The 25,535-nt window shown below is 48.5% G+C and overlaps 1 protein-coding gene across 5 annotated transcripts in view; it reads right to left on the bottom strand.

The window, feature by feature from the left end:
- The window catches only part of MICAL2 (microtubule associated monooxygenase, calponin and LIM domain containing 2), a 198,102-nt gene that overhangs the window by 75,330 nt on the left and 97,237 nt on the right, over positions 1–25,535 (bottom strand). For 3 of the 5 annotated variants that reach the window (XM_016135436.2, XM_036221339.1, XM_016135438.2), the window contains exons 9-21: positions 21,425–21,682; positions 20,128–20,243; positions 19,165–19,291; positions 18,409–18,499; positions 17,118–17,265; positions 15,840–16,039; positions 15,344–15,450; positions 8,076–8,147; positions 4,753–4,902; positions 3,188–3,307; positions 1,855–2,073; positions 1,507–1,608; positions 146–271 (exon numbers count right to left, since the gene is read on the bottom strand). In XM_016135436.2, coding sequence (XP_015990922.2) covers positions 146–271; positions 1,507–1,608; positions 1,855–2,073; positions 3,188–3,307; positions 4,753–4,902; positions 8,076–8,147; positions 15,344–15,450; positions 15,840–16,039; positions 17,118–17,265; positions 18,409–18,499; positions 19,165–19,291; positions 20,128–20,243; positions 21,425–21,682 — 1,836 coding nt within the window. The remainder of the gene's footprint in view (positions 1–145; positions 272–1,506; positions 1,609–1,854; positions 2,074–3,187; positions 3,308–4,752; positions 4,903–8,075; positions 8,148–15,343; positions 15,451–15,839; positions 16,040–17,117; positions 17,266–18,408; positions 18,500–19,164; positions 19,292–20,127; positions 20,244–21,424; positions 21,683–25,535) is intronic. The other 2 variants (XM_016135437.2, XM_016135441.2) reach the window with 1 other exon arrangement.

The raw sequence follows: 25,535 nt of genomic DNA, 5'->3' as shown, positions 1-25,535 counted from the left end.
AACCAAATGCAGGACTGCTGTGAAGTATCTTACACATTTTCATCTTAGCCAAGCCAAGCTCCAGATGTGCCTGTGCAGGTCGAGCAGAGCAGGACACCTCAGAGCATGCAGGGAGTGGGGGAAACTAATCGTTTAGAACAACTACCTTTCTGGCAGGAGAAATAGAGTCGACAGTTGATGGAGAGGAAGTGGCAGCTGGATCAGGAGATGGAAGGCAGGAGGGAGAAGGCGGAGGATGAGTATGAGACAGGCCTTTAGAGAGTAGTTTATTCTGCACAGAACAGAAACAGGAAACTATGATTATCCCTGGGGAAAGGCACAGTGATGGTCGCCTTGGTGATGCAGCCCCATGCCTACGTATTCAAGGAGGCGAAAGACGTCCAGGCCTGTGTCTCAGGACAAAATAGTAGCCTCTGACTTTGGAGCTGGGCAGGACTGTCTGGGTCCTGGTTACAATTTCTGCTATAGTTACAACTATTGGAATAGTTACAACTATTCTAACTCCCTTGTCATTCCAAAACAGCTGGAGCAAAACCATGCTGTTCTCATGTCGGCCACAGACACCAGCACTAACTCTCGAAGTGCTCACTCCGGAGCTTGGTATGAAGCGGCAGCTGCAAGCTTAGGAAAGAAGAATCCTGGGCTACTTTAGGGCAAGCAGATGGCCCCAACTGGGGCCTCTGTAGCCGCAGACAACTGTGCCAGCTTCGCGGCACCTCACGAACTAAATAAATGCAAATTACTCTCCCCATGTGAATGACTCTGCTGAGTAGCAGAGGACACAGGTCCGGAGGAGACCAAGTGAAAGAAGCAGAAGTATGTTCCAGAGGCCAGGCTTGCTGCAGGCAGGGAGCACCTGACACATACGAGCAGCACGGGACCTCATATCAATTCTTTCACCTCCTTGGAAGCACATACTCTACAAGTTTCTAAGTAAGTAAGTACCTGCCTTGGAGGGGGTTGTGCTTCGTATGCTAAGGGAAAGCCATTTTTCTTGGCTCGATGCTGCCTTTTGGGCAAGCAGAGCACAGATTATGGCACGTGGTTGACTTCCTCATCAGTGTCTCTCTGATCAGGCCACGGGGAGATGTCTCCATTGTGCCCCAAAATGTCACGAGCAATTGTTTTGCTTTCACCTTAAAGGCACTGTAGTGTGATTCTTGCAACCGACCAGCTTTCTCTCTTTGTATCGACCCTTAAGCTGAGATCCTGCTCAGAACCTATCTGGCATCTAACAGCATGCGTTTCTGTTCAGTGATTTTTCCTTTGATCTGAGCCTACTTTTCCGCCTTGGTTTTCCCTTTGTCCTGATTTATCTACCTATTTGGAATGTTCTCTTTGAGTTTTAGACGCTAGCTTGAATTCTTCAGTGGCTTGAACAATGAATTGTGCCTCATGCCGTAAAAGCAGGTGGAAGGAAGAAATGAAGCTCCAGAGATGGACTTGCAGCTGCCTCCCTGGAATTTCGATGTCTGGGTCCCTGGGGGGTCGGAAAGCCCCGTTTACCTGCGGGAAGTCCCCATGTCCAAACATGGAGGCAAGGTGAGCCGCCTTCTCCTTAATGTTCTTTTTGTGAAATTCCCTGTTGGCCAAGTTCTGAGCCCTCTTCTGCAGTCAAAGTGAGAAAGGAGAAAGAAAAAAAGAGATAGTGACAGAGACTGGGATGGCTACCTCCGCGAGAGAGGCGGGAGGCAGTCGGCAGGCTTGTCTCATTGTCTCACCACACATGGGACTGGATGGGAGACAGGGTGTGAACAGCAAGACAAGGAACCCGCCCCGGGCCAGTGGAGGGAGAGGGGCAATGGAAGGCACCCCAGACTCGGGCTCGGGCAGGGCAAAGGGCGAGGCTTTCACCTGGAGAATCTTCTCCTCCACTAGCTGCAGCCGCCGTAGCACCCCAGAAAGGGCCAGCGCTCCCTGGCAGGCAGGAGGCAGGGCAGTGCGGTTTTCTGGCCCCCCCACCTGCAGGTCGGACTTGGCTCTGGCTCTCCAGGGCCGGCTTGGGCACTCTCCACCAGCGGACACTTGATTTAGCTCTCGAAGCACATGCCCTGTCGTGACCACCGAGGAGAACTGGGAGAGAAGGAAAATCAAGCTTCCTTCCCTACTGTGGCCTTTAAATAATCCAACGTGAGGAACCCCCAAGAGGACCAATGACCACCTGGAGTAAGATTCCAAACTAACCTCAGGCGTTGACATTTTACCACCTGCATCAGAATCAGCTGTCGTCCTCCTTTTATTTATTTTTTAAAATATTTTCTTTTTTCATTAAATTTATTGGAGTAAGATTGGTTACTGATATCTTCCTTAGTGACAGTCTTGGGCTTTACCCCAGACCCACCAAAGCAAAACCAGTACAATCCTGGTTATCAATCCTGACCGCACACTGAGATCACCAAGAGAAACTCTTAAAAAATAACTCGAGACTGGGCCTGGCTTCCAGAGATGCTAATTTCATTGGTCTTGAAGTGGGCATCAGATTTCATTGTTTGTTTTTTTTTCTTTAAATATCTATTTTTAATTGAAAAAATAAATTACTCCATAGGTAATTCGTACACACGCAGACATAGCATCACTGCCTTACATCTACGCTGACCTTGGTCGACCTCCACCACCCAGAAGCAACACAACGTTTCTCATGCTGATCAGATATCTTTGAATGCTGTGGTTAATAACAGCGATCCTGTTCAAATTCCAAACCCAAGATGCTAGCTGCAGAAAGCCACAGTGTGTGTCTCTGTCCACCAGGCAGGTCCTCGTCTGCTCGGGGACCAGGAGAGATCCGAACCACATGTCAGCCTTCCCCCTTTAATGCGTGCAGCCAATCAGCCACCTGAGCCCATTCTACCATCACTGCCACTTTTTCATTCGATTTAGACATCAGCCTATTTAAGCGGCCTGCCACTAAAGCTAAGTGTTCTAGGGGCATCAGACAAAATAGACCAGAGACCATGTGGTGTGGCCTGTTTTTCCCCAAGCAAATAAAACACCAAGAGCATAGCAGCTGGTCAATTGATATCCCTGATGGCTGATGGCATGCATTTCGAGATGCTGTATACCTACAAGGGTAGTGAACTTAAGTGGTGTCTGCCTTCCCAGAGAATCTATAGTTAGCCCTGAGGTATGCAGAAGGCCTTGGAGCCCACCCCTCTGTATCAAATACCCCATCCACTGGAAGGAGCCCTACCTGCCTTTTCAGAGGTGACAGGGTGGGTGTGGGCTCCTCCGGCTTGGGACAGCGAAAGTTAACAGGAGGGTCAGGAGATGAGCACAAGACAGGCTTACCTATCCCCGAGACACGGCGTTCCTGAGAGGAAGGTGAGTCCAAAAAAGCAGCAGCAGGAAACATGAAGAAAAAGGTGAGTCAGGCTGAGATACTTGGAGGGAGGAGAGGAAGAGAGGCAGGGAGGGAGAGTTCGCAGGTACAGAGAGAGGGCACTGAGCTGAGCCCCTGTGAGCTGGGCTCTGCCAGGAAACCTGAACCCTGGCGCTCCGTCCATGTGGACAGCAAGTCCTGGAGTCTCCTCCTCTGGGACAATGTGTGAATCCAGGGAGGCCTTGCTTTTGGCTCAGACCTGGGGCACTGGCAGGCACGGCCACAGCCCATGCCAGGTCCGGGCGGCCAGGCCTGAGTCCTCCTGGAAATGGAAAAACCTCCTGCTCACTAGAGGATGAGGGTGCTATAGTCCTTCCGACGCAAGGCAGACTTTGGCAACACTTGGGGGCCCACAAGTGACCAAGCCTCCAGAAGGGGCAATTGAGAAAAAATTCAGTTATGAGTCTCAGGAAAATGGCTCCTTTATAATAAAACCTGGCTTTCTGGGGAAGGTCAGTTTGTCCCCAAGGGCCATAGTCCACATCAAGACCAGGAAGATGCCTATGATCACCTCTAAACCAAGAGTCTGTCCTCTTCCTGAGGAGAGCCTAATTCTGTTATGTGACAGATGTTCTCCAAAGAAAAACAAAACCCTCTGTCCCAAGCTTAGGTAATGTGACAGTGGCATCCCAGAGGAATTCAGCGGAGCAAACTGAACCATGCAGCACAGACCCTGAGCCAGAGCCCAAGAGAAGTCAGCTCAGTCTGCTGGCTGACCGCAGCTCTGGCTGCCTTCGGCCTCACACTGACCCTGGTCAGACACTCAGCCCTGCCAGCCTGACCCAAGAGAATAAGGAGAGGGGCACCATGAGGACATTTGGGAGGTTGGTCCCCATTCCTGCAGGCCCACAAGGAGCTAAGACCTTTGACTCAGTTTCCCCTTGTATGGACAGACTTCTCACCATGGACTTAGGGATCTCCCCGGTATCTAGCACCTCTAAAGCTCCCTCCAGCTGTACCATCTTCTAGATGGCTGCAAACCAAATCATTGTTGCAAAATGAAACCAAATTAAGGAAGGATTTCTTCTCCAATGCAGAACAGGCATCAACACACTATGGTCCTTGGGCCAAATCTGTCTTGCTGCCTGTTTTTATAAATAAAGTTTTATTGGAATACAGCCACACACGTTGTTTAGGTATTGTCTATGGCTGCTTTCATGCTACAATAGCAGAGTTTTGAGTGGCTCCCAAAGCTTAAAGTTTTTGCTATCTGGTCTCCTTTAGAAAAGTCTGCTGACTCATGATCTAGAAGGAGGTTCGCCTCAGCTGGGCCTGGCTGGTATACCTGAAATCCATCACCAACCTGAACATTTCTTCTGGTTTCTCAGTTCTGGTCACCAAGAAGGCAGGTCCAGTGATCATTTGATGGGACTCACCTGCTTCAGGAGTGAGGGGTTCCGAGAGCTCTCCTCAAACTTGGCCAGCAGCTGACTTGCCATGGACTTGACTTTGTTCTGATTTCCACTTTCTTTACTGCTGCCTCCCTCTTGATTGGAGCCCAAGCTCCGGCTGGAAAAGCCTGAAAGCTGCAAAGCCCAAATTAGTGCATTGATTTTGGGGTCCCGGAACCTAGATATCAGGGAGAGGTCTGGTGGCTGAGGGCAAGGGACCAGTTTCCTAAAGAATGTCCTCTGTGGTCTGAGGAAGGAAGGCAGAAGCCCAGTGGAGACAATGTTTTCAGGAGGGGACACATCTTCCCAAAGACAGGCACACCCATGCTTGGGAGCCAGACAGTTAGGGTTTGAATCTTGACCAGTGACCTGAGCAATTTAACTTCTCTTAAGTTTCCTCATCTGTAAAGTGGGACTGTAACCCACTTCATGTGGTTGTTGCAAAAATCAAATATAATAATGAGTGGTATGCAAAATAGTTTTCAAAAATACAACATGTAACTGTCAAGAATCATAGAGTAGAGGGAGTGAAAGACCCAAGAGGGGTGTCAGTCAGGCAAGGCAGACTTTGGGCTCTCTCTTCTGCACCCCATTCTCAACTACAACCTGTCCTGCTCTTGGTTGCTATCTTTAAAAAAAATTTTAATTTTGAACTAATTTTAGATTTATTGACAAGTTACCAAGATAGCACAGATGGTTCCTGCATACTCTCATTCACCTGCAGGTAATGTTAACACCTGGAGCGATCATGACACTTATCATCACTAAGAAATTAACCTGGGCATAATACTATTAACTATAGACTCGATATCAATTACACCAGTTTTTCCAGGTCCTTTTTGGTTCCAGGGTACATCCAGGATCCTGCACTGCAATTAGCCATCATGTCTCCTTAAGTTTCCTCCCATCTGTAAGTTTCTCCATCTTTGTCTTTCATGATCTTGACACGTTTGAAGAGGACTGGTTGGCTATTTTGTACAAAGTCCCTTATTCTGAGTTGTTTTGATGTTTTCTAATGATTAGATCAGGGTTGTTGATTTTGGAGAAGGGTGTCACAGGGGTGAAGTGCTCTTCTCATTGCTTTATATTGGGGTACACGATATTCATGTGACTAATGACTGATGTTGGCTGTGATCACTTGGTTATATTGTTTATACAATGGCATTTATGTAAGATTTCTTTAGCTCTTCTGCTAAATGTAAAACTTGGAAAATCACCAGTGTTCAATGAATGCCTGTTTCCCGTCACCATTGGATCTGCTCCCCAGACCTCAGAAGTGTAAATGGCACTGTCATGGCAAGCCAGCACTCTGCTTTCCCAAGGAGACAATGAATCTCCCTCAGGAACAGACATTCCCAAGACGAGAAAGATGTGTTCACTTAGAAGAAATTCATGGGAGGCAGCAAGCTATTGTCAATTTGGAAAAAAAAAAAAAAAAGATCCCTAAGAGTAGCAGCCCCATGGGAAACACTGTATGCATAGCCGCTCTGAAGTGCTGGACAAACACAAACCAGAGTCACTCCTCACTTCAAAGTGGGAGATGTAACTCTGTAATACGGTCTTGAGTGCAAGGAGGGTGAGTTTACTGGGTGGTCACTGTTTGTTCAAGGCCAAAGGCAGCCAGGACAGTGGATTATGCAGATTGCACTTCCCGGACATTAATGTGCACATGAATCACTCGGGGCTCCTTCAAAAGCAGATTCGGGTTCAGTTGGTCGGGAGTGGGCCCTGAGACTCCCCATTCCTAACCAGCTGCCAGGTGATGCCAATGCTGCTAATTCTTGACCCACACTTTGAGTAGCAAGAATTTAGAAAGAATTACTGTTTGGTTAAATCTGACCTGGATGCAAAATAGCAGGCCCAGAAAATAGCCCAGAGACATCTTAGAAGGGGCAGGTGCAACCAGATTTCTTCCCACACCCCACTCCTCTGCTGCCATCAACAGAAAGAGCACAAACACTCTCTCAAACAAGCCATGGGTGAAAGGTGGGCGAAGACTTCCACCTGAGACAAAGTGCATCCAAGGGAAGCTTCTTGGGAGGAGGCCGAAGCAAATTATAGGCACCTAAGGTGAGAGCTAACACCTGTAATGGGGAAAATGCGACATCTCTCCCACCCTGTCAGTCAGCCTCTGTGTCCTCCTCTCCCTCATCTCCCTGTTTGCTGGCCTCTGGCTCACACCAGAGCCAAGAGACAGGAAGCAACAGCTCTTGAAGGGATCTCTCAAAGAAGTTCTAGAAAAGGGTCCGACAAGGGTGATTTTAACTCAATAGATAAAATGAGTTTGTGCACATGAACTGAACTCAAGGTTTTTGTGATCAGTGTTTTCCTTTGAGCATCCCAGAAAATGGGGTGAACAATAGGCAGCTCCCCCAAGGTGGACCAGGCGGCTCTCTTTGTTGTAAAGTTCACTGCTGTGAGAACTAGTGTCCTGACCCCAGTCAAAGCGTCCACATGAAGCGAGTCACAGACATGAACAACAATGTTATAAAAATATACAGCAATAACACCTCTTTAACCATATAAGATAGAAATCTTTTCTAAGTCCTGTAACTCCCGTGTCAATGTTTTATGTAAACTCTCACATGCCTCAATATCAATTACAACATAAGCCAGTCAGTTAGCTAACACTGGCATCCTAGAGTTCACTGACAATATCTGCGCTTCCTTTTGTGGGACTAAAATGGCTTTTTCAAATGAGGTGTATATCTCAGGTCTGTTTAAAGAATCACCTGGGGATTCAGAAACGAAACTCTGCTAATCAATTTTTCAGTAGTAGCAGGAGATCTGGGCTTGGTTTTCACAAAGTAGCCTGTAATCTTCTTCTTTCACCAGAAGGTGGCGCTTATGGGCACTAGGACATTGGCCTTAAACCCTGAGAGCTCAGAAAACACAAAAAGTAGAAACAGGACTAGTAGAAAAGGGGGACAGTGGCACCTCTTTACTACTTGCTGTTAATGGTAATTGTAGATTGATTAACCTAGGTGCCAGACATCAGCATTTTATATAACGTTTTCTTACTTAATCTTTAAAAATCCTGCTGAGTTTCTTAAGTTTCAAATGTATCATCTGTTTTTTACAGACATGAGCTCCACCCTGGGAGATTCTGTTTCTCAAGGTTTCCTAGCTAGTAAGTAGCAGAACGAGGATCAGAGCCTGTTTTTCCATCGAGCCAAAATTGGAACTCAGTAGCTCATGAGAGAGGAAGGCAGGAAGGGCCAGCGGGGCTGCCACAGCCGGGCGGGCATGTGGCCACTGGCTGTCAGGCAACGGGCCTCTGTTTACACTGACACTGGGTGCACACGAACCTCGTCCATGTTGATGAAGCCTTTCCGCCTCCGTTTGTTCATGTCGTTATTCTCTTCAGTTTGGCTGTCTACCTGCAATGGCCAAGAAAGCATGGTGAGCTCTGAGCTGTCAAGGACTGTGGTTCCTCTAATAGCTCTGAGCCAGCACTGGACATACAGCCCTGCCCACCCAGGGGACCGGCGAACATGAAATATCCTGCTGTGAGCAATGTGCTCACTAGAGTTCTGTTCAGACGCTATGAAGGGAGCCTCACTCTACCTGGAGAGCTGCAGGTTCTGTCAGAAGGGGCTGGGAATCACATTCCCAGTCATGTGGAAATGTCCCAAAGCACAAAGACTCCCTGTGGCAGGGCAGGGATAGGCTCCATTGTCAATGCGCCCTTGGGCTCAGGGCAGCCAGGCTTGCCGAAGACCCTGAGGGTGCTGCCTTATGGAGACCACCTTCTACACGGTGACACTGATTACCTCACAGGATTCTTGGGACCCAGGGCAGCTGCCCAAGGATTTGATGGTAAATTAATGCCTGCCATTCAGTCACCATCACAGCTACTGGCATGATATTTTATTAACTTCAAAGAAGCATCAGACGTGGTCTGAATATGATGGAGAGTATACAGCCCAGTTTGACCAGGACAATTTTGATTTATTGCTTTTTTTCTCCCCAGTATAGTTATAGTGCCTCCTTTCACTCTCAAAAGCATCTTGGTTTTGACAATAAATTACACGTTTGCCCTGCTGATAACTCTTTACAGTCTACTTTCTGCTGTCCAAATGTAGACATTTAAATCTGAAGAAACTCACACTGCCCAAGCTCACTGCGTTTTTTCTGCAAGGGCCACCGAAGGGCCACCTGTTGTCAGGCTTGTCTCAAGGGAATGAGAGGGACTGCACACACTGAGCTGATGCTATGGCTGGGGTGGGTGTGGAGGCCTGGATTTGCTATTTCCTCTGCACCCTGCAGGGTAAGCCCATTCCTGACACCACCAGTCTCCAGCTGGGGACTTCTCCAGATGGCCAGCCCCCTGAGGACCACAGAATCATCCCCCTAAGTATGTATCCCTTCTGCCGGGAGCCTCCTCACCCTTAGAGGGCCCTCCATGGCAGCCCAGATTAAACCCCAGGCTTTATTTCACTTTGGATGCAGTAGGAAGGGCTGCTGGCCACTCTATGCCCTCGAACCCAGGAATATAAGCCCAATTGGTTCCATACATCCTAAACTTGGCCAACCACAAGAAGATTTTTTTTTTAACTTCTCAGTTGTTCTAGAACAATAAATGATTTTGTAGATTATTATATGATAATATAACGATGATATAATAGTAACAACATTGAAGCCCCTAGCACATGGTTTGCTATGTACTCACTTGCTTCCCGTGGAAAGCACCTGCTTCTCCAGTTCTTACCTCCCCATCATCCTTGCTCCCTCCCCACATTCACCAGAACCTTTAATATTGTTAAAGACAATGTTAACCATAGTTTAGTCATTGATACTTGTCTAAAAAGTTGACCCATCCCTTGCCCAGGCAGCAAAAAAACAACAGATCAAAGGTTCCTGCTTTCCCTTCAACATTTTCCTCAGCTTCCAATAAATCATGATTCTGTGAATGGAAATTATTTCAACTCCAGCGCTTGGGCAAACACCAAGAGAAACAGATGACCTTATTTGCAACAATGTTGGGTCTTAGAGGCACAGGCTGTCTGGGCCTCCAGCTCCACAGCCTTTGAATGGCTCGCTGGCCTGCAGACTGGAGCCTGTGAAAGTACAGGATGTCCTACCCGACAAGAACACGAATCTTAGGGTTTTCTGTTTTTTTTTTTTCTTCTTCTTTCTACCTTAAATGAAGACTTGGCTTTTCCCTCAAAGAGCAACACATCTCATTCTCTCTTTTGCATTCAACAGTCCCTGACGTGACTGTTTCAACAATCAGAGCCTGTATAGGTGAAAGCCGGTGTGGTACCCACAGGCGCAGAGAGTACTCCTGGGGGAAGTGTGCGCAGTGGTGGCGCCTAAGAAGGCCCCGAATCCTTCAGGGGGAATAAAGGCAGTGGGTGGGGGCAATCACAGCTTCTCGCTTCAGCCTGACCCGCAGGACAACAAAATGCAATCTATATGGAAAGGTTAGCGACACAGATACACAAAGTGTCTATACGCTTCCTTACGGGTTTATCATGGAAGCGCTGATTCTCAACTAAGAGCTAGGTTAACACAAAGAGGGAGAGAAAATGCAAACTTGAAGAATTACCTAATTTTTTCTTACCTGTGTATCTCTATTATGGGATCCAAAGTTGCCTCAGTACCCTTATCTCCTTGGACTGTATTTGCTTTACGAATAATTGGGGTATGAAGAGAAAGAAAATACTTATTGTGCCTAGTTAGAGAGAGCATGAGACTACACTAATAACTCGCTTTCTTTTTCACCCTAAGAACACTTTCTTATCATGACTTCCCAATGATTTGAAAGATTCTATATACCAAAAGGCATTTATTAAACTGGTGCCTCCTTTAAAAAGACATATCTGCCAATCTAATCATTTATTTGATTAGCATGAGATAACCATGTTCCCACACTGCATGACATAATGTGATTTCAGCCCAAAACAAACAGACTTTATATTTAGTTAGCTAATGTAACCCAATCCTAAAGAAATTTAGATCTGGGTCATAGAGAGATTGGCCGTGGCAGGCAATGACCTGGTTGAGTTGGGGAGCAACCATGAAATTTAGAAAGATGACCGGTGTCACTAGCAAGAGAGCTGTTCTTCAATAGCAGAGCAGTAAGGAATCATGGGTTCACGTTCTGGTGCTAATTAGTTCCTGGCTGTGTGAACTTAGGAAAATCATCTAACTTCTCTGACTTGTTTCCTCACCTATAAGATATACTATCAAGCTCAAAATTATATGAACTAATGAAATCGTGTAGGTACAACATTTCTTATCACATAAAGTGTCGTGTAAGTGTTAGACACTGTCACTATTTAGGTTAATGCTAGGTAACAGAAAATCTGAATTCTAGTTCTGACTTTGACATTCACCACCTATGACACTGCAATTTAATCTTCCTATGCCCAAGTTCCCACATCTGTAAAACTGGGATGAGAATACATTCCCTGTTTTCCTCAGAAGGTAATACCAGGGACAAACGAGATAGGAAACTGCTCCGTGTGAAATGCTGCCTCAGTCACGGCTGCAGTACCGAACTCAGTGTTCAATCCAGCTAGTTTCCCTCATCTTTTCAGAAGAGGCACATCTTCATTTAATCAGCACTTATAAACGCCACGACTCGTTATTTATGGGGGCCCTTGCACGTGCCAGAGAAGGTGCTCAGAGCAGCAGCACACATTTGTTCATGGTGTCTGCACAGCAATGCAATGTTTATTATTATAATCCCTTTGCAGACAAGAAAAGGAACCTCCTGAGAGGTTTGAACATGTGCTGAATCCCCAGCAGACCTAAATATGTATGTATCTACCTGGCTTCAGAGCGCATTTCCATTCTGTAAACCAGCACAGAACCTCAGGCTGCAGCTGTGCAGAGGACAGGATTGAGATCGGCCTGGAAACCACCAGTGCTGGAGGCGCTGTTCACGGGCCCTGTGCTTGCCGGGCAGCATCAGGACCCGGAGCTCTTGACTCTCCTAAACCTTCTTCGAACCTCTGAATTGGTAAGTACTAGAAACCTAGAGGGGAGCTTTGGCTTCTAGGTGGATGGTTCTGTGAAAGCAGGTGGGGAAGGGGAATGAAAGGAGCTTAGGAAGCCCCGCTAGAAGGCCAGCTCCCTTGGGCAGGGTCCTTGCTTGTCTTGTTCATGGCTCTACCCCCAGCTCCGAGAAGAGAATTCAGCATAAAATAGGCACTCAGTGAATGTGTGTTGAATGCGTGGATGGAGGAAGTACTTTCCCATATAGCACCTGGAGAGTGTCCGTGCAGGAGGGGCAAGGAGAGGAGAGCTGTGAGGGACCCAGATCGGACACTGACTCGAGTCATGCTTTGTGCATTTCACTCTACCAGGGACCAGTGCTGGAGGAGAACCTGGGCCGGAATCAGTCAGCTGAGAAGGATAAATATCCTAGGGCCACTGACTGGGCTTCTGGACAAGTGACAACAGCTATGCTGTGTTGTCCCCCAAGGAGTAGGCTCAGGATGGAGAAAACAAAGATCAGGTACCCGGGTACATATGGAACGTAATGTGTGTACTAGTCATAAATGCAGGCGTACGTATGGTCAGGTGTCACCTGTGGTAGTGCGTGGTGATAAGAGCTCTGGAGACCCCAGGGACTGTGGCTTGCCACGAGGCTCTTAGGTGCTGACCAGGATCAGAGGCAGATCTGCGGAAGCAGACCAAGGGCTTCTTAAGAGGAAAATATAATCCCAAGCTCTCCTTTTCCCAGGCATGGGCCGTCCAGTCTTCAGAGGTGATCAACCAACCCCAATAGTTACCACTCACCAGAGGGACAACTCTCTCGGTGGACGGATAGGAGAGTTACTCTCTCTAAATGTAAACAAGGTCCTCCGTGGAGGAAAAAGTCTTATTTCACCTAATGTTGATCAGTCTGCCTAGGATTTTGATGTTATTGGGATTAGGGATGAGAGAAAAATTTAACACCTACAGTGAAAACTAGGAGGGAGAAAGATAACTTTAAGACTGGCTCAGCAGAGAAACAACAAACCCTCTTCAGATTATGAGGCTGCACTGTGAACAAATGTGGGTGACTCAATTCCCATATCATGATGTCCTCTAGGAGTTAGTGAGGGGGCAGGGAGAGGGGGAGAAGGGAGCAAGCTCGAATAAGGATGCACCTATATGTACAGATATCACGTGTGTGCTGCGGCGTAGAATCATGCAAGCATGGTCTGGCCTCCATCTCTAGGGGCACATGAGCTGGGGTACTGAGGGTTGCACACCTATTTGCACTGATCTCTTCTGGGTGTAACAGCAGTGGAGCCTCTGTGTGTGCTCAGTTTTCAGAGTCGCCTGTGTCAACACCTTCCACATCCATCCCATGGGAACTGGAGTGGACTTGGTACTCTTTGTTGTGAGAAATGTAAAGACCAAAGAGCATTGCAAATCCATTCCCCCAACCAAAAAGTGTCCAGCCACAACAAGAAGGCATGGTCGAAGGTGCTTTCCATGTGGTGCAATCACTGCACTGGCACTGAGGGCGGGCAATATGCTGGGGTATTTCAGAGACGACCAAGGCACCATGTGACCCATGGCCTTACTGTCATCCCATCCAGAGGAAGTATTCAATTGATTTGAGGAGAAACAAAAGGATAAGTAATCCCCACACCATGCACTTACTTCAGTGACCTAATCTCTACCTATCTGAAGAACAGGGCAGATTTTGGGCATTAAATGGTATCTGTGGGACGGAGCAGATCTGTGGCTCTTCACCCCTCTGAAGATGGACAGACCCTGGGCAGACCGTGGAGGAGACCTGACATGGTTCCAGACCAGCCAGGGCTGGCCAGGCAGAGCCCATCTGCTCCTCTGCATTTCCTAGCAGAGCCCGCGGTGAGTGAAGCATAAAGCAGGGCCCAAGCAGCCCTCAAGGGTCTGGCCGGCCTTGTTGACTGCTGACTTCTGCCCATTCCCACCTCCTGAGCCAGATCTGGCTTAGCTGTTTCACAGAGGTGTGGTGAGTGAAAGGTTTAAACAGTCCTCTTCAGCCCCCCCCCCCCCCCACTGTTCCCAGTTGCAGGCTATGTGATGAGAGGAACTGGGTGAAATGGAGAGGCAGGAAATGCTTGGTTCAGAGAGCCTCCGGAAAGGCTGCATGGGCTCGCTTGGGCTGAGTGGGGTCCTTGGCTTCAGAGGAAGAAAACGCCTGGGCTGGGGTGGAACAAGCCTATGTGCTCTCCCGAAGACAGCTTTTGCTCAGTGAGGCATGTGCAGGTGACACAGTCCTCCCGCAAAGCCTCTGATTGAACGCCTGGGGAGCAGAGTGGGACAGAGCAGCTGGGTGCAGCTCAGCCTTTTAGCTGCTCTGCTGAAAACCCTAGCCAACCTGGACACCTTCCTTCCCAGCCCTAGTCTGGCTTGCCCATTCCTTGCTATAAACAAAGTGTAGGGGAGCATTAAGTATCCTATCCCAGTCCTGGAGTTAGCGCAACCGCTTGCAACATTCTAGGGAGTGCAGACCTCAGTGGAAAAAGTGACCACTGCCCACACGGCTGACAGAAAGCAAGGAAGCCACATGGCCCAGCCCCACCCTGGGCGGAGGGGCTGGCAGGACATGGCATGACTGGCCAGAGGCTGAGAGACTGTCAGCAACCTAGAGAGACTGAGACATGTAAAGGCCTGCAGCCCTCTGCAGAGCCAGGGGAGGGCTGCCCTGCCAGTCTGGGAAGGGAAGACAATTCTGTGCCCCTACTTACAACTTAACATCTCTGGGCCTTTTTTTTTAAAACCTCTAAAATAAGCACAATGAACAAGATAACTTGTACTATCCCTTCCATAAAGATACCACCATTCAAATAAAATTATAATTTCTTGTTAGGTCGATAGTTCCCAAACTGTGTACCAAGGCACCCTGTGGCACCATCGTAAACTCATAGAGGAGCCATAGGATGTTTTAAATTTTCTAGGAAACATGATAAAGTCTGTCATATACCTTGCAAAATATCCCTACCAAGTTATTTGGACTTAACTACTTAATAAATGGACTTCTATATATTTCTTTGGATCTAGGGGCACTGAAAAAAATTACTGAGACACTAGGAAACTGTAAGTTAGGCAAGTTCGGAAACCTCTTTATCAGAATCCAAGTTCTTCAAAGGCAAGGACCATCTTATTCATCTCTGTATTTCCTTCCCTTGTCAAAAACAAACAAAAATTTCAGCCCTAATTTTGGCATGCATTAGGGTTCAATAAATAGTTGTTGAATGATTGAATAAAAAAAAAATAATGAGACAGAATGCGTAAATGTAGTATCACCATATATCCCGACCACTAAACGGCCATTGCATTCCTGACCCAAATAAACTGCTTAACATAGTAAGAAACCATCTCCTTTTCCCCACTCAGGAAACTGAGCTGATCTATCACGACCTTCCTATAACCACTTCTAAGTCACTGAAGCTAGCTACACAGTACCATGGGGAACTCCCAAAAACACTCAGTTATGACATTGAATTTTACTCGCGTCTTCTGTGAGCGCTTTATCTGTGTAATTTATCAGCACAAACAGACAGAGAGCATGACATTCTCCAATCTCCTTGCTCCATTCACGTGCAAAGAGAAATTAAATGAAAACGCGGCTGAGACTTACTCGTGGAGTCCTCTTCCTTGGAAATGTGAGGTTGAGATAGTTATGGGAAAGGGATGATTTGGCCATGCCGAGGTCAGCATTTTCTCCATAGTTTTTGCTCCAAGAATCTGCCAGGAAGTAAAAGAAGGACTGAGATCTGGATCCTGCCACAGCTACCCTAGAGCTCAGGGAATGTCGTTGCTACAAGGTCCCTCTAAAACCATCTATCCCCCAATTAAAGGGGTAAACGTCCTGGGTAGGGGGCTGACATAGCTCTATCGGTGACCTCCCAAGGGCAGGGGTAGACCCCCAGTGTCACATGGCACCTGCCACACATACCCACTTACACATGTGTGGATGGGTGGGGTCCACCCCTAACTGGCCTCACACTCAAAGGGAAGGAAGGCATGGGTCAGCCCCGGGACAGAGGACACCAGTGCAAAGAGCAGCCAGACACGGGCAGAGGGCGGTGATGGCTCAAGGGCCAAGCAAGCCTGGTCGGAAGGCAAATCCTTACCTACAGGCCTCAGCGGGGTGCCCCGGAAGAGCTCATAGAACTTGGAGAGGTACATGACCATACTGAGCTTGTCGGGCTCCTGGGCTGATGCCATCTCTTTGCCTGTGGTCACTGGGGGGATGCCAAACTCGCGCTCTGCCACATCAAATGCCAGCTGGTTGTTCTCCACAGCATCGTCTTCGTTCAAAGAGTCAAAGTTGCTAGAGAATCAAAACAGGGTGAAATTCAGAGAGAGGAGGCAGAGGTAGGGGGAGGAATAAGGAGCAGCGACCCCGGCCCCTGCCCTCAGCCAACTCCCCCACTGCACTCTCCAGAGACTCAGCCAAGAAAAATGCTAACCCTGTCCTGCTCACTCAGGGTGGGACCAAATCAGATTTGGGCCATGATAATGTCATTGCTGCCTGGACTGAAAACAACCAGAAAATGATTTACACCACCTTCTTTACTTTTAAATAGTTCCCGTATGTTCTCTTCTTTTTAATTACAAAACTAACATGGGCTTCTTGTAAAAAAAAAACAAATAAACAAAAAGAATTCAGTTATATATATAACATATAAAATAACAAATGAGAGCTCCACTCCCTTTTTGAGGTAACCTAACTTCCTTGTTACCGACTAATAACCCTTTGAGAGGTTTCCTTTCAGCCTTTTGGATCAATGTGCTCATGGGTATGAGGTTATACTGCACACGTTGATTTAAATACAACATCAGTAGATGTATTGTGCTTTCAATATCACAAGGTATTTCCACAAATATAACCGAATCTGCCTAAAGAACCTGACATTATTTCCAATTTCTAAATGAAGAAATAAACTCAGAGAAGATAAGTGGCTTGCCCAATGGTACACAGCTAACTGATCTGGGTCTCAAATCTAATACTTTTGGCTATCAAGCCTCACAGTAGTCCCCAGAATTAGGTCTATCCCATAATTCCTTTCTTGAGGGTAGAATTCCAAGATGCAAATACTCGAATTTCCCAAGTGTGGTGATGGAGGGGGCAAGGGGAACTAGTAAAATCACTGAACCTGAGTCACTTTTGCTCCTCACATGTTAGGAACATAGATCAAACAAATTGTAGACAGAGTAATCAGTGCAGAGTGAAAAAAAAAAAGAAAGAAAGAAAAAACTGAAATTGAAAATATGCAAAGAGAAATGAGAAATTCGGAACCAAATTCTGAAGATGCTGCATCTAGCAAAGTAGCCCTTGTTTAACTTGTCTCAAGGGTCCCCTTGGGCCGTGAGGGGTTCGGCAAGTCCAGCCTGGGCCCCAGACTCACATCAGCTCAGGCCGGAAGTGGTGGATAATGGCACACAGGGCCAGGCCACTCCGCCAGGATGTGGTCAGGTCAGTGACGTTGACATGCTGGTAGCCCTCAGTCTGTTGCTGACACCAGGTTAAGAGTTTGCTGGGTCGGATGTCTGACTCTGCAGCAAGGAGAGACAGACAGTGGTAAAGCACTCTGGAGAAATCTCAGTAGCCCCCCTGGGGATTCCCTCTGACTGCCACCATAGGTGGGGCCTAGAAGAAACAGCACTAAGGTGAGGAGCCCTGTCAAGGACATGGCAAGAGGGTAGGACGCTCCGACAGAAGGCATGCTCTCCCGCGGCAAAGGGTCCCTGAGACCTCCTCTGGCCAGGCTCGGTTAAAGGCTAGGAACACAAGTGAGGATGACATGGACTCTGCCAGCATCTCCTCTACTGGAGAAGACAGATGTGGGGGCGGGTGATGATGACACAGTGCAGTAACGGAAAAGCAGGGCCCCAGGGGAGCACGCGAGGCGGGTTGCCCTGCGTCCGCCAGGGCAGGGGAACTCTCCAAGAAGAGTCGCAAAGGAGGTACGCTTGAGTTGCCTCTTAAAAAGTGTCTAGCAGTTCGTCAGACAGAGGAAGGCATTCCAGAAAAACAGAAAGGACCATGCCATGGCAAAGACTCCAGAAAAACCTGCCACGTGTGTATAAAATGGTTGATTACAGGGGTGGCAGCGGGGGGCATGTGGTGTGTGGAGGGAAGGGAGGAGGGGCTGTAAAGGCCAAGCCTGCCCAACGGCAGGGAGGATGCAAGGTCGGGGCAGGCAATGGAAGACAGGTCTTTTAAGCAGCATGGTGACCAAAGCAAAGCCTAAAAGATGCTGGGGAGTTATTCGTTTAATCATCCCTTCCCTCCACCACTGAGCACCGGCCTTGTGCCCAGTACTGTGCCAGGCTCTGGAAGATGAGGAAAAGAGTGGAGCACATGGAGCTTGTTATCTAGCTGGGGAGACAGACTCCCACACTGGAACCAAAGGAAAAAAAAAGAAAAAAGCTCCAGTGAAGTAATTCATATTCACTTCAATGTGTTAAGTGCTCGACACATTAACTTCTCTCTGACGATTATACTGTAGGAGTGTCATTTGTTTTACAGAAGAGGCAACTGAAGTACAGAGGAGAGAAGCCTGGCCAAGGTCATAAAGGTCACTGAAGCAGAGCCAGGCTGGCTGTAGGGCCTGTGCTCCCACGGCCATCCAGGAGGCCTCCTCCCTGGATTGCCCCTCCCAGTGGCCTTGCAGGGGTCCCTGAAGGGTCATTTACCCCTCCTGGAGAGGCCCACAGATCTCCTCATTGAGCCCAGCCTCTCGAGAGGGTATTGGTGCAGCTCCTTAGTGATGTACAAATGCTTCACCTACAAGCAAGAGAGACCACACAGATCACCTATAAGCAAGAGAGACCACATAGCTGCCCACTAGCTTTCCCCTAAACTCTAGTCTTGGGGTCTCCGAACCCAATCTGCTCTCTACTTAATGTCGGCCACCCTTTCGCTCTACCACTGGGCCTTCAGCAAGGGAACTCAGGCCATGTGAGACATAGAGCCATGGATTTCAATCATCTACCCAAAGGTGGAAGGACTCAAATGTAAATATACGTCACTGGCTAATTTTAAAAATTCATACAATTCTTGGTGCTATTGACTGAAGAGGTTGGGGGTGGTATGGCTCTGAGTCAATGGGAAGGAAAAGGACTAGGACCCTGGAAAGGACTCAGTATTCAGCCAAGTAGATTATCTGAGAGAGGTATGTTTAGCAACACACATGCACGGTGACAAACATATGTAAATATATGTACATGTGTGGACCTATGCTTACATGTGTTCTATTTCTCTCCTGTGTGCTAGAGAGCTGCTGACTCTATGTCACTCCTGTGGCTCTCCTAGAGAAAAACAGTTCCCACTTTTGGGCCAAGAAACACTGGTGGCCTTGGTCCCAAGGATGAGACAAGATTTTAGGTGACATCCTCCTTCCCACTGCTCAGTGAAGGGTGACTTGGATGGAGCCCCACAGAAGGACTTACTTGATGGGGCCGGACACAGTTGGAGTTGAGGTTTGGGTACCGCGTCCCGGGGTCCAACGTGTACTGCTCGAAGTTCTTGTTGATGTTCTCTGGGGTTGTTTGAGGTAACAGCCGGTAAAGACTTTCTCTGGAAGGGGGCAGAGCCCAGGTTAGGGACTGCTCTTGAAGCCCCAGGCCTTTGTCTTCACACCCCAAGCCCACTCCCTCCCGCCCTGCTCTCAAGGGCTTTTTAGATGTGTTTATATAACCCTTCACTGCAATGCCTGGCCCTCCTGATTCTTGAGATCTGCGAGGTCATGGGAGGTTCAAAGGGGCCGAGAGGAGGCAGGCGGGAATCCGGGTGTCGGGGATGCTGGCCTCCTCCCCCAGACAGAGCTGGCAGCGCAGCGACCTGTGGTTTTGCTATAATCACCACTCAGCTATGCTGCCTCCTGTGGCCTGCCCGCCATGACCACAGACCTCCACACCCAAGACCAGCAAAGTCCTGTCCCAAACCCCATAGTTCTGACTTTTCCCAGTTCATCAGCTGTCACAACCACGTGGCAATAGCAGGGTTCTGGGGGGAAGCCCAGGATCTCAGCATTGGAAGAGGCCTGGGCGGTCAGAGAACCCAGCCCCCAACAGGGCAGGACAGACACTGGGCATTTCAACGGAAATTTCCCCTAAACCTCTTCTGGTTCCTGGCAACTGAGCAGTACCAGGAAGCTAACCTTCAGGGTGACCCCAGAGGAAGATTTCTCTTTGGCACCTACTACCTAAGGACTTGGCCCCAGAGAAAGTCACTGAAGGAGGTAGATCGTGGGTGGAGAGCTTCCTTGGGGACCTTGATGATCAAATCAAGCCACATGCGGGAAGGCAGCCGAGAGGAGACAGAGGCTCCAGGTTCATCCCGGAGCCACCTCATGGCCATCCTCAGTCCCCCTCCTTCCTGCACCTTATCGGGGCCCTGCCGCCGATCCTCACCTTTCAGCCAGCAGCTCCAGCGGAGGCGTGCCCTGGTCCCAGCTCTTCACCATCCACGCTGTGTCAAAGGCGGCCAGGAAGCCGCGGGCACAGCCGGTGCCCATGGGCCAAAAGGGCTGCAAGAGAAAACAGGCAAATTCCTGTTGATCGTAAGGACTCCCAGCCTGCCGCCCCTTTTGTTCCGCATTTGCCAATTGCCAGGCCCATGCGAGGCACTGGGGGGACAGAGAGGTGACAGGGTGGCCCACCGGGATTCACCGCAAATACAAATGTGTGCAGCACAAGCCACGCGCAAAGGGTGCTCTGGCCCAGGAACAACAAACCTGCTCTGGGGCTCAAAAAAGGGGCAAATCCTGGTCCTGGGGGAGGGAGATGGAAATTGGTAATGCTCCATAAAAGAGTTGCATTTATGCTCATTTAAAGAATGGATAGGATTCTGATCTTGACCCTTTGAGAAACAGAGGGCAAAAAAGAAAAAAAAAAATAGTGGGCAAAGGCTTGGTGGTTGGAAAATGACAGAGCCTGATGGCAGAACAGTCGCTCTGGTTCGGGTATACCAGAGATCAGAGGAGGAGACTACTGAGAGGTCAACCTGAGAAGTGGAGGACAGGGCGGGGTGCTCAGTGCTCAACCGAGGAGCCTATGTTATAGTCCACACACAATGGCGAGTAAAGAAGGAGTCACCAAGCTCGGTTCTAACATAACTATTCCACCTGCACCTGAAGCATGGTTCGAAATTTGATGCTTAACTTGAGATAAATACATAACACTTTTTGGTTAATGCTTAAAGATAAAAAATGTAGTTCTTCTGAAAGTGTTTATTTAACCTCAGGATCTAGCATTTGCTGATTTTCTGGGAAGAATTTTGAGCAGGGAGGCCATGGACCGAAACTGAACTTTGGGCCCTCATACGTTTCTTGCATTCTACACAATCTCCACATGGAAAGGCCACAAAGACCCATCTACATGAGGAAGACATCCTGGCCCAGCCAAGAGCTCACATGCTCTGAGCAGGACGGCCGTTAAGTCCAGACCGGGGCCACCTAATTTTGTACTTTGACAAAGAAGTCAGCCCAGAAGAACCCCAATGTTCTCTTGCCATTATACAGACAGACTGTCCCCTCTGAATTTAGTGAAAGGGTAGGCTCCAAGGCCAGGATAGGCCTGGCAGAGTCCTGCCAATGGACTGAGGGTCTGTCCTCTCCTCAACTGCATGACAACAGATGCTGCCATTCAAAAGAAATTCAAGGACCTGTCCTTCTAACAGGAGTGAGGGGGCTCAAAATGCAGACAGTACCTCGAGCAAGCTGTCGCCCACCAGGGCCACGAGCAGCTGGTGTGACTGACGCTCACGCACCAGGGCTGCATTCTCTGAGGCGTACATGGAGGTGAAGTCGAACATGGCCACGTCGGGCTGCCCGTAATGGTTCATGGCAAAGTCTAAAGATGGCAGCTGGTAATTGGTGGCAAAGTCTGCAGCTTCACGGGCGTAAGCAAGCAGGTTATCCTGGTTCACATTCTCTGCGCACAGCAGCATCTCCGTATCAATGTAGTCCTGCAGGAGAATAGTAGCACGGTGCAAAGATTCATACCCACTTCTTAACAGAAGGATTTGCAATGAGTGTGTACAGTGAGGCCAAGCGAAACGGAAACAATATTAGGGCCAAGGGAATTAAAAGAACCCAAATCAGCCATCTGTGAGAACCAACAGAGTTGTGATTAAGCATCGAATTTGGCTTTGAGCTTCCTGGCATCCAGGACAAAAGGGAAATGGGATTGATATATTACAGGACTCTCCATATCAGAAAGAAGGAAGCATAGAAATTCCTTAGGGGAGGCAATTTTTTCCTGGCACCAAATTCTAAAAGAACTGCCTTACGTAGGGATTTCGACAGAGAACACTGTGTTGTAATGAACAACGTACTCTGAAATGGTCTTGCGGCAAATGCATGTGCATAGTTCATATGGCTAGTTTCCATGATAACTTCGGTAAAATTAAAAGACAAAAGAGCAAATAAAAGAGTGATTTTATAATGGACTAAGCTAAGCTAATGTGGTCTAGATACACTATTTAGTGGTCAAACAAGACCAGAAAAGAAACAGACACTTGGCATAACTCAAACTTTCTCTGCAGAGTCAGTTACTCCTCTTCTTGATGGGCTGAGGGCTGCTCAGGGCCCTGCTTTGCTCTCGCCATGTTAATTGCTGTAGAGGACTAGGCTGCCCACCCTGCGGGGACCCTGGCAGTGAACTGTAGGACACCTGTCTCCCAGAGTCAAACCCGTTCATTGTGTGGCTAAAGACACTAAAGACTATCTTTCTCAAAAGGTGACACAGAAGGTTCACGTCCTGGGGAAGGGAGACAGGGACTAGTGTGTATAGGTGTAGGACCAACACAGGCCTTGGGGTCATCAAGAGCAACAGGTCAAATTCCACCTCTGCTATTTAACGATTGCGTAAATTTGGGAAAATTATTGAACTCTCCTAACTTTCCATTTTCTTTCTTTTCTTTTCTTTTCTTTCTTTCTTTCCTTCTTTCCTTCCTTCCTTCCTTCCTTCCTTCCTTCCTTCCTTCCTTCCTTCCTTCCTTCCTTCCTTTCTCCTATTTTCTTACATATGAAATGGGAACAACAAAATCTAGTTCACAGAGCCATGTGAGGACCAAATGAGGCTGTTATAAAATCCCCAGCCTGATGTCTGGTACATGGGAAGTACTCAATGAATGGGAATTCTTGTCCCCAATTATAATGATGGCACAAAACACCGCATATAGTGAAGTACATTCAGGACCCATTTAAGATGCCAGCAAGAACATTTACAAAGGTCTAAGAAGGCACCTCATCTACAAACAGAGTGACCCACTGGGTCATTTTCCCCTATAGCCATGATTTCAAATACCTTGTTCCAGGAATTCTAATATTTTCATACCCCAACCACGTCACCCAAATTGTACCCAGCATTGGCCCAAGAGCCTCTGTCAGGTCACGCTGTCCAGGCTGGATGGGGCTCCTGTTATTTGCTTTCCTTTCTCATACCTGTTTCTACAGTCACATGATCATTTTCCTCCCTTGAAGTGTGGGGATGAGATGGGGAAGAGGGAATGGACAAGCTTCAAAAATCCCCCTCTTCAAAACACGCTGTAAGCACCCCTGAAGTAGATCAGGTGACCAGTGAATGTGGGCACAGGGAGAATAGTTACCTCAAATATTGAGCTAGAAAGAGGCTGTAAACCTGAAGCAAAAGTCAGACAGTGCCTGTTTAATGCTTCAAATGAGGGTGGGCTCAGCCTCAAGAGACATCTATGATGTGTCTCCTCTTCACATTCTTGGCAGCCAAGCTCTCATCGTGGCAAGAACAAGCCTGCTGTGTCCACGAACCCTAGCCTGCATATGTTGGGCCAGCAGAGGCAGGGGCCTGTGGGTGGGCTACCATCCTTGTGGGGGAGGGCAAGATGGACACAGCTGGGAGCCCAGGGGCAGTTTCTTGAGGAGAAACTTTCCTTTCTCTTCAGTAGCCACAGAAAAGAAGCCCAGAGATCAGCAGGAACAGATGGGGAAGCAGGTCAGTCAAGTCATTCAACAAACATTTGCTCAGCACCTTCTGTGTGCCTCTAGGAAGATGCTGGCCCATACGGGGAGTGGAAAATAGAGAGGACTTGCCATTCCCCTGCGAGCAAGTGAAGAACATTAACTTAAGTGGCTCATGGTGATGGGTCAGCTTTCGGCTTATGCAAATGCTATGAGCCTGGCTGGACACCAGAAGACTCAGGCCAGAGCTCCTGAACGCAATGAGTGTCCCGTTCTCCCATGTCTAGCCTATGGCATCCAATTTCTAGACAGGAGTTCATGTCTTCTACGTAGAGGCCCCTCAGCATCAGCTCAGAAGATGCTGTCAGTCTCTGAGGGAGGAGGAAGGCCTTGGTGAGAACACGAGTGGGCCTGGGATCTGCTCCCAGCAACTCCAGTTATGATGGGTGGGACCAGGGTGAGTCACTCTCAGCCACCTATGCCATGAGGGAGAATCTGAGACAGGAGTATGGAGGGGCTTTGACAACTGCCAAGAAATCAAGTCACCATGAGCAACATGTTGTGGCCTGGACAAATGCCCTGGGGTGACCTGAGGGAACCTTATCATTCCAGAAGACTGGAGTACTTGGCCAGTGAGTGAAATAAAAAACCCAAGTCACCCTTTGCCCGATGACCCGGGGGTGGGCTGACAAAAGCCCCTCCAGCGTCTGCAAAGATGTCCATTGCTCTCATATCCCTGAACCCCAAATAATCCTTCACTATCTGACACAGACGTCCTGAGAGAGGAGCAATTTTGGGAGGAACCCCTGTGGCAGACAGAGGGAAGAAGGGACCCCCCCCCCGCCCCGCCTCCCCCAAGGTCAGCAGCGGGGCACCAGATGTTGAGCCCATCGCTCACACATCTGCTGGCTGTGTTCAGTCAGCTTCGTTTACAGCCTCCTGTCCAGCAGCTCAGGCTCTCAACAAAGACCTGACCAACATGGAGACGGCCCAGGGGAGGGCTGGGTTACTAATGCCACCGGCGGGCTGCCAGCACAAGCTGGTGAGAGGACAGGCACATTCCTCTCTGACAAGTAGCAATGAATGGTCGCCGTGCTGCCTGGGCTGTAGGCTGACACCCAGAGAGGAGGCTGCCCCTGGACTGCCTGATCCTTATCTTGAGGCTACAGTAGCAGCAGTGCCAGGAACAGGGGCTCAGGAAATATTGAACACCTGACCGAAGAAGCTTCCAGCCCAGGGCCACCACTCCATGGTCCTTCCTGCCAACTCTGCTCTCTGTTTAACCAGGAAAATGCAGAGGCCAGGGAGCCAGTAGGACAATAAAGCAGGTGTCCAAACCAGATGGAGAAGTTACAGAGGGAACCTACAATCCACTAGGTGCAACACATGGTATTAGGTGCTCTGTACATGTCTTTAAATGCACTCTTCCAAACAACCCTTTGCAGCAGAAACTATTATTCATATCCTGCAGATGAGAAGACTCAGGTTCAGAAAGGGTAAGTGTCTCAGTCACAGTCTTGAGTTAATACGTGGCAGAGCCAAGATTCCATTCAAGTCCATGTGACTGTAACAGAGCTTTTCTTCCCATACTGTGACAAGGGGGCCAGAGCACGAAATTCACACGTGAAAGTGTCTCTATGTCCCACTAAGATGAGGAGCCCCATTTGCCTCCAAATGACATGTGACCTCCCAGAAAAGCGGGCAGGACTCAAAGAGACAGGGAAGGAGAAAGCTCAGCTGGTCTCTCAGGAGTGAAGACTCATGCAAGCCCTTGGGTAAGGGGCTGAGCACCCCGCCCCCACAGCTCTACACAGAAACCCATCTGTGTGTGCTGATGCGGGCTCCTTCATCCAGCCCTAATACAACATCGAGGAGAAGGAA

This window comes from Rousettus aegyptiacus, unplaced genomic scaffold (genome assembly GCF_014176215.1).
Source record: "Rousettus aegyptiacus isolate mRouAeg1 unplaced genomic scaffold, mRouAeg1.p scaffold_m13_p_5, whole genome shotgun sequence".
In the NCBI taxonomy this organism is placed as follows: Eukaryota; Metazoa; Chordata; class Mammalia; order Chiroptera; family Pteropodidae; genus Rousettus; species Rousettus aegyptiacus.
This window is presented reverse-complemented; position numbering and strand designations above follow the sequence as displayed.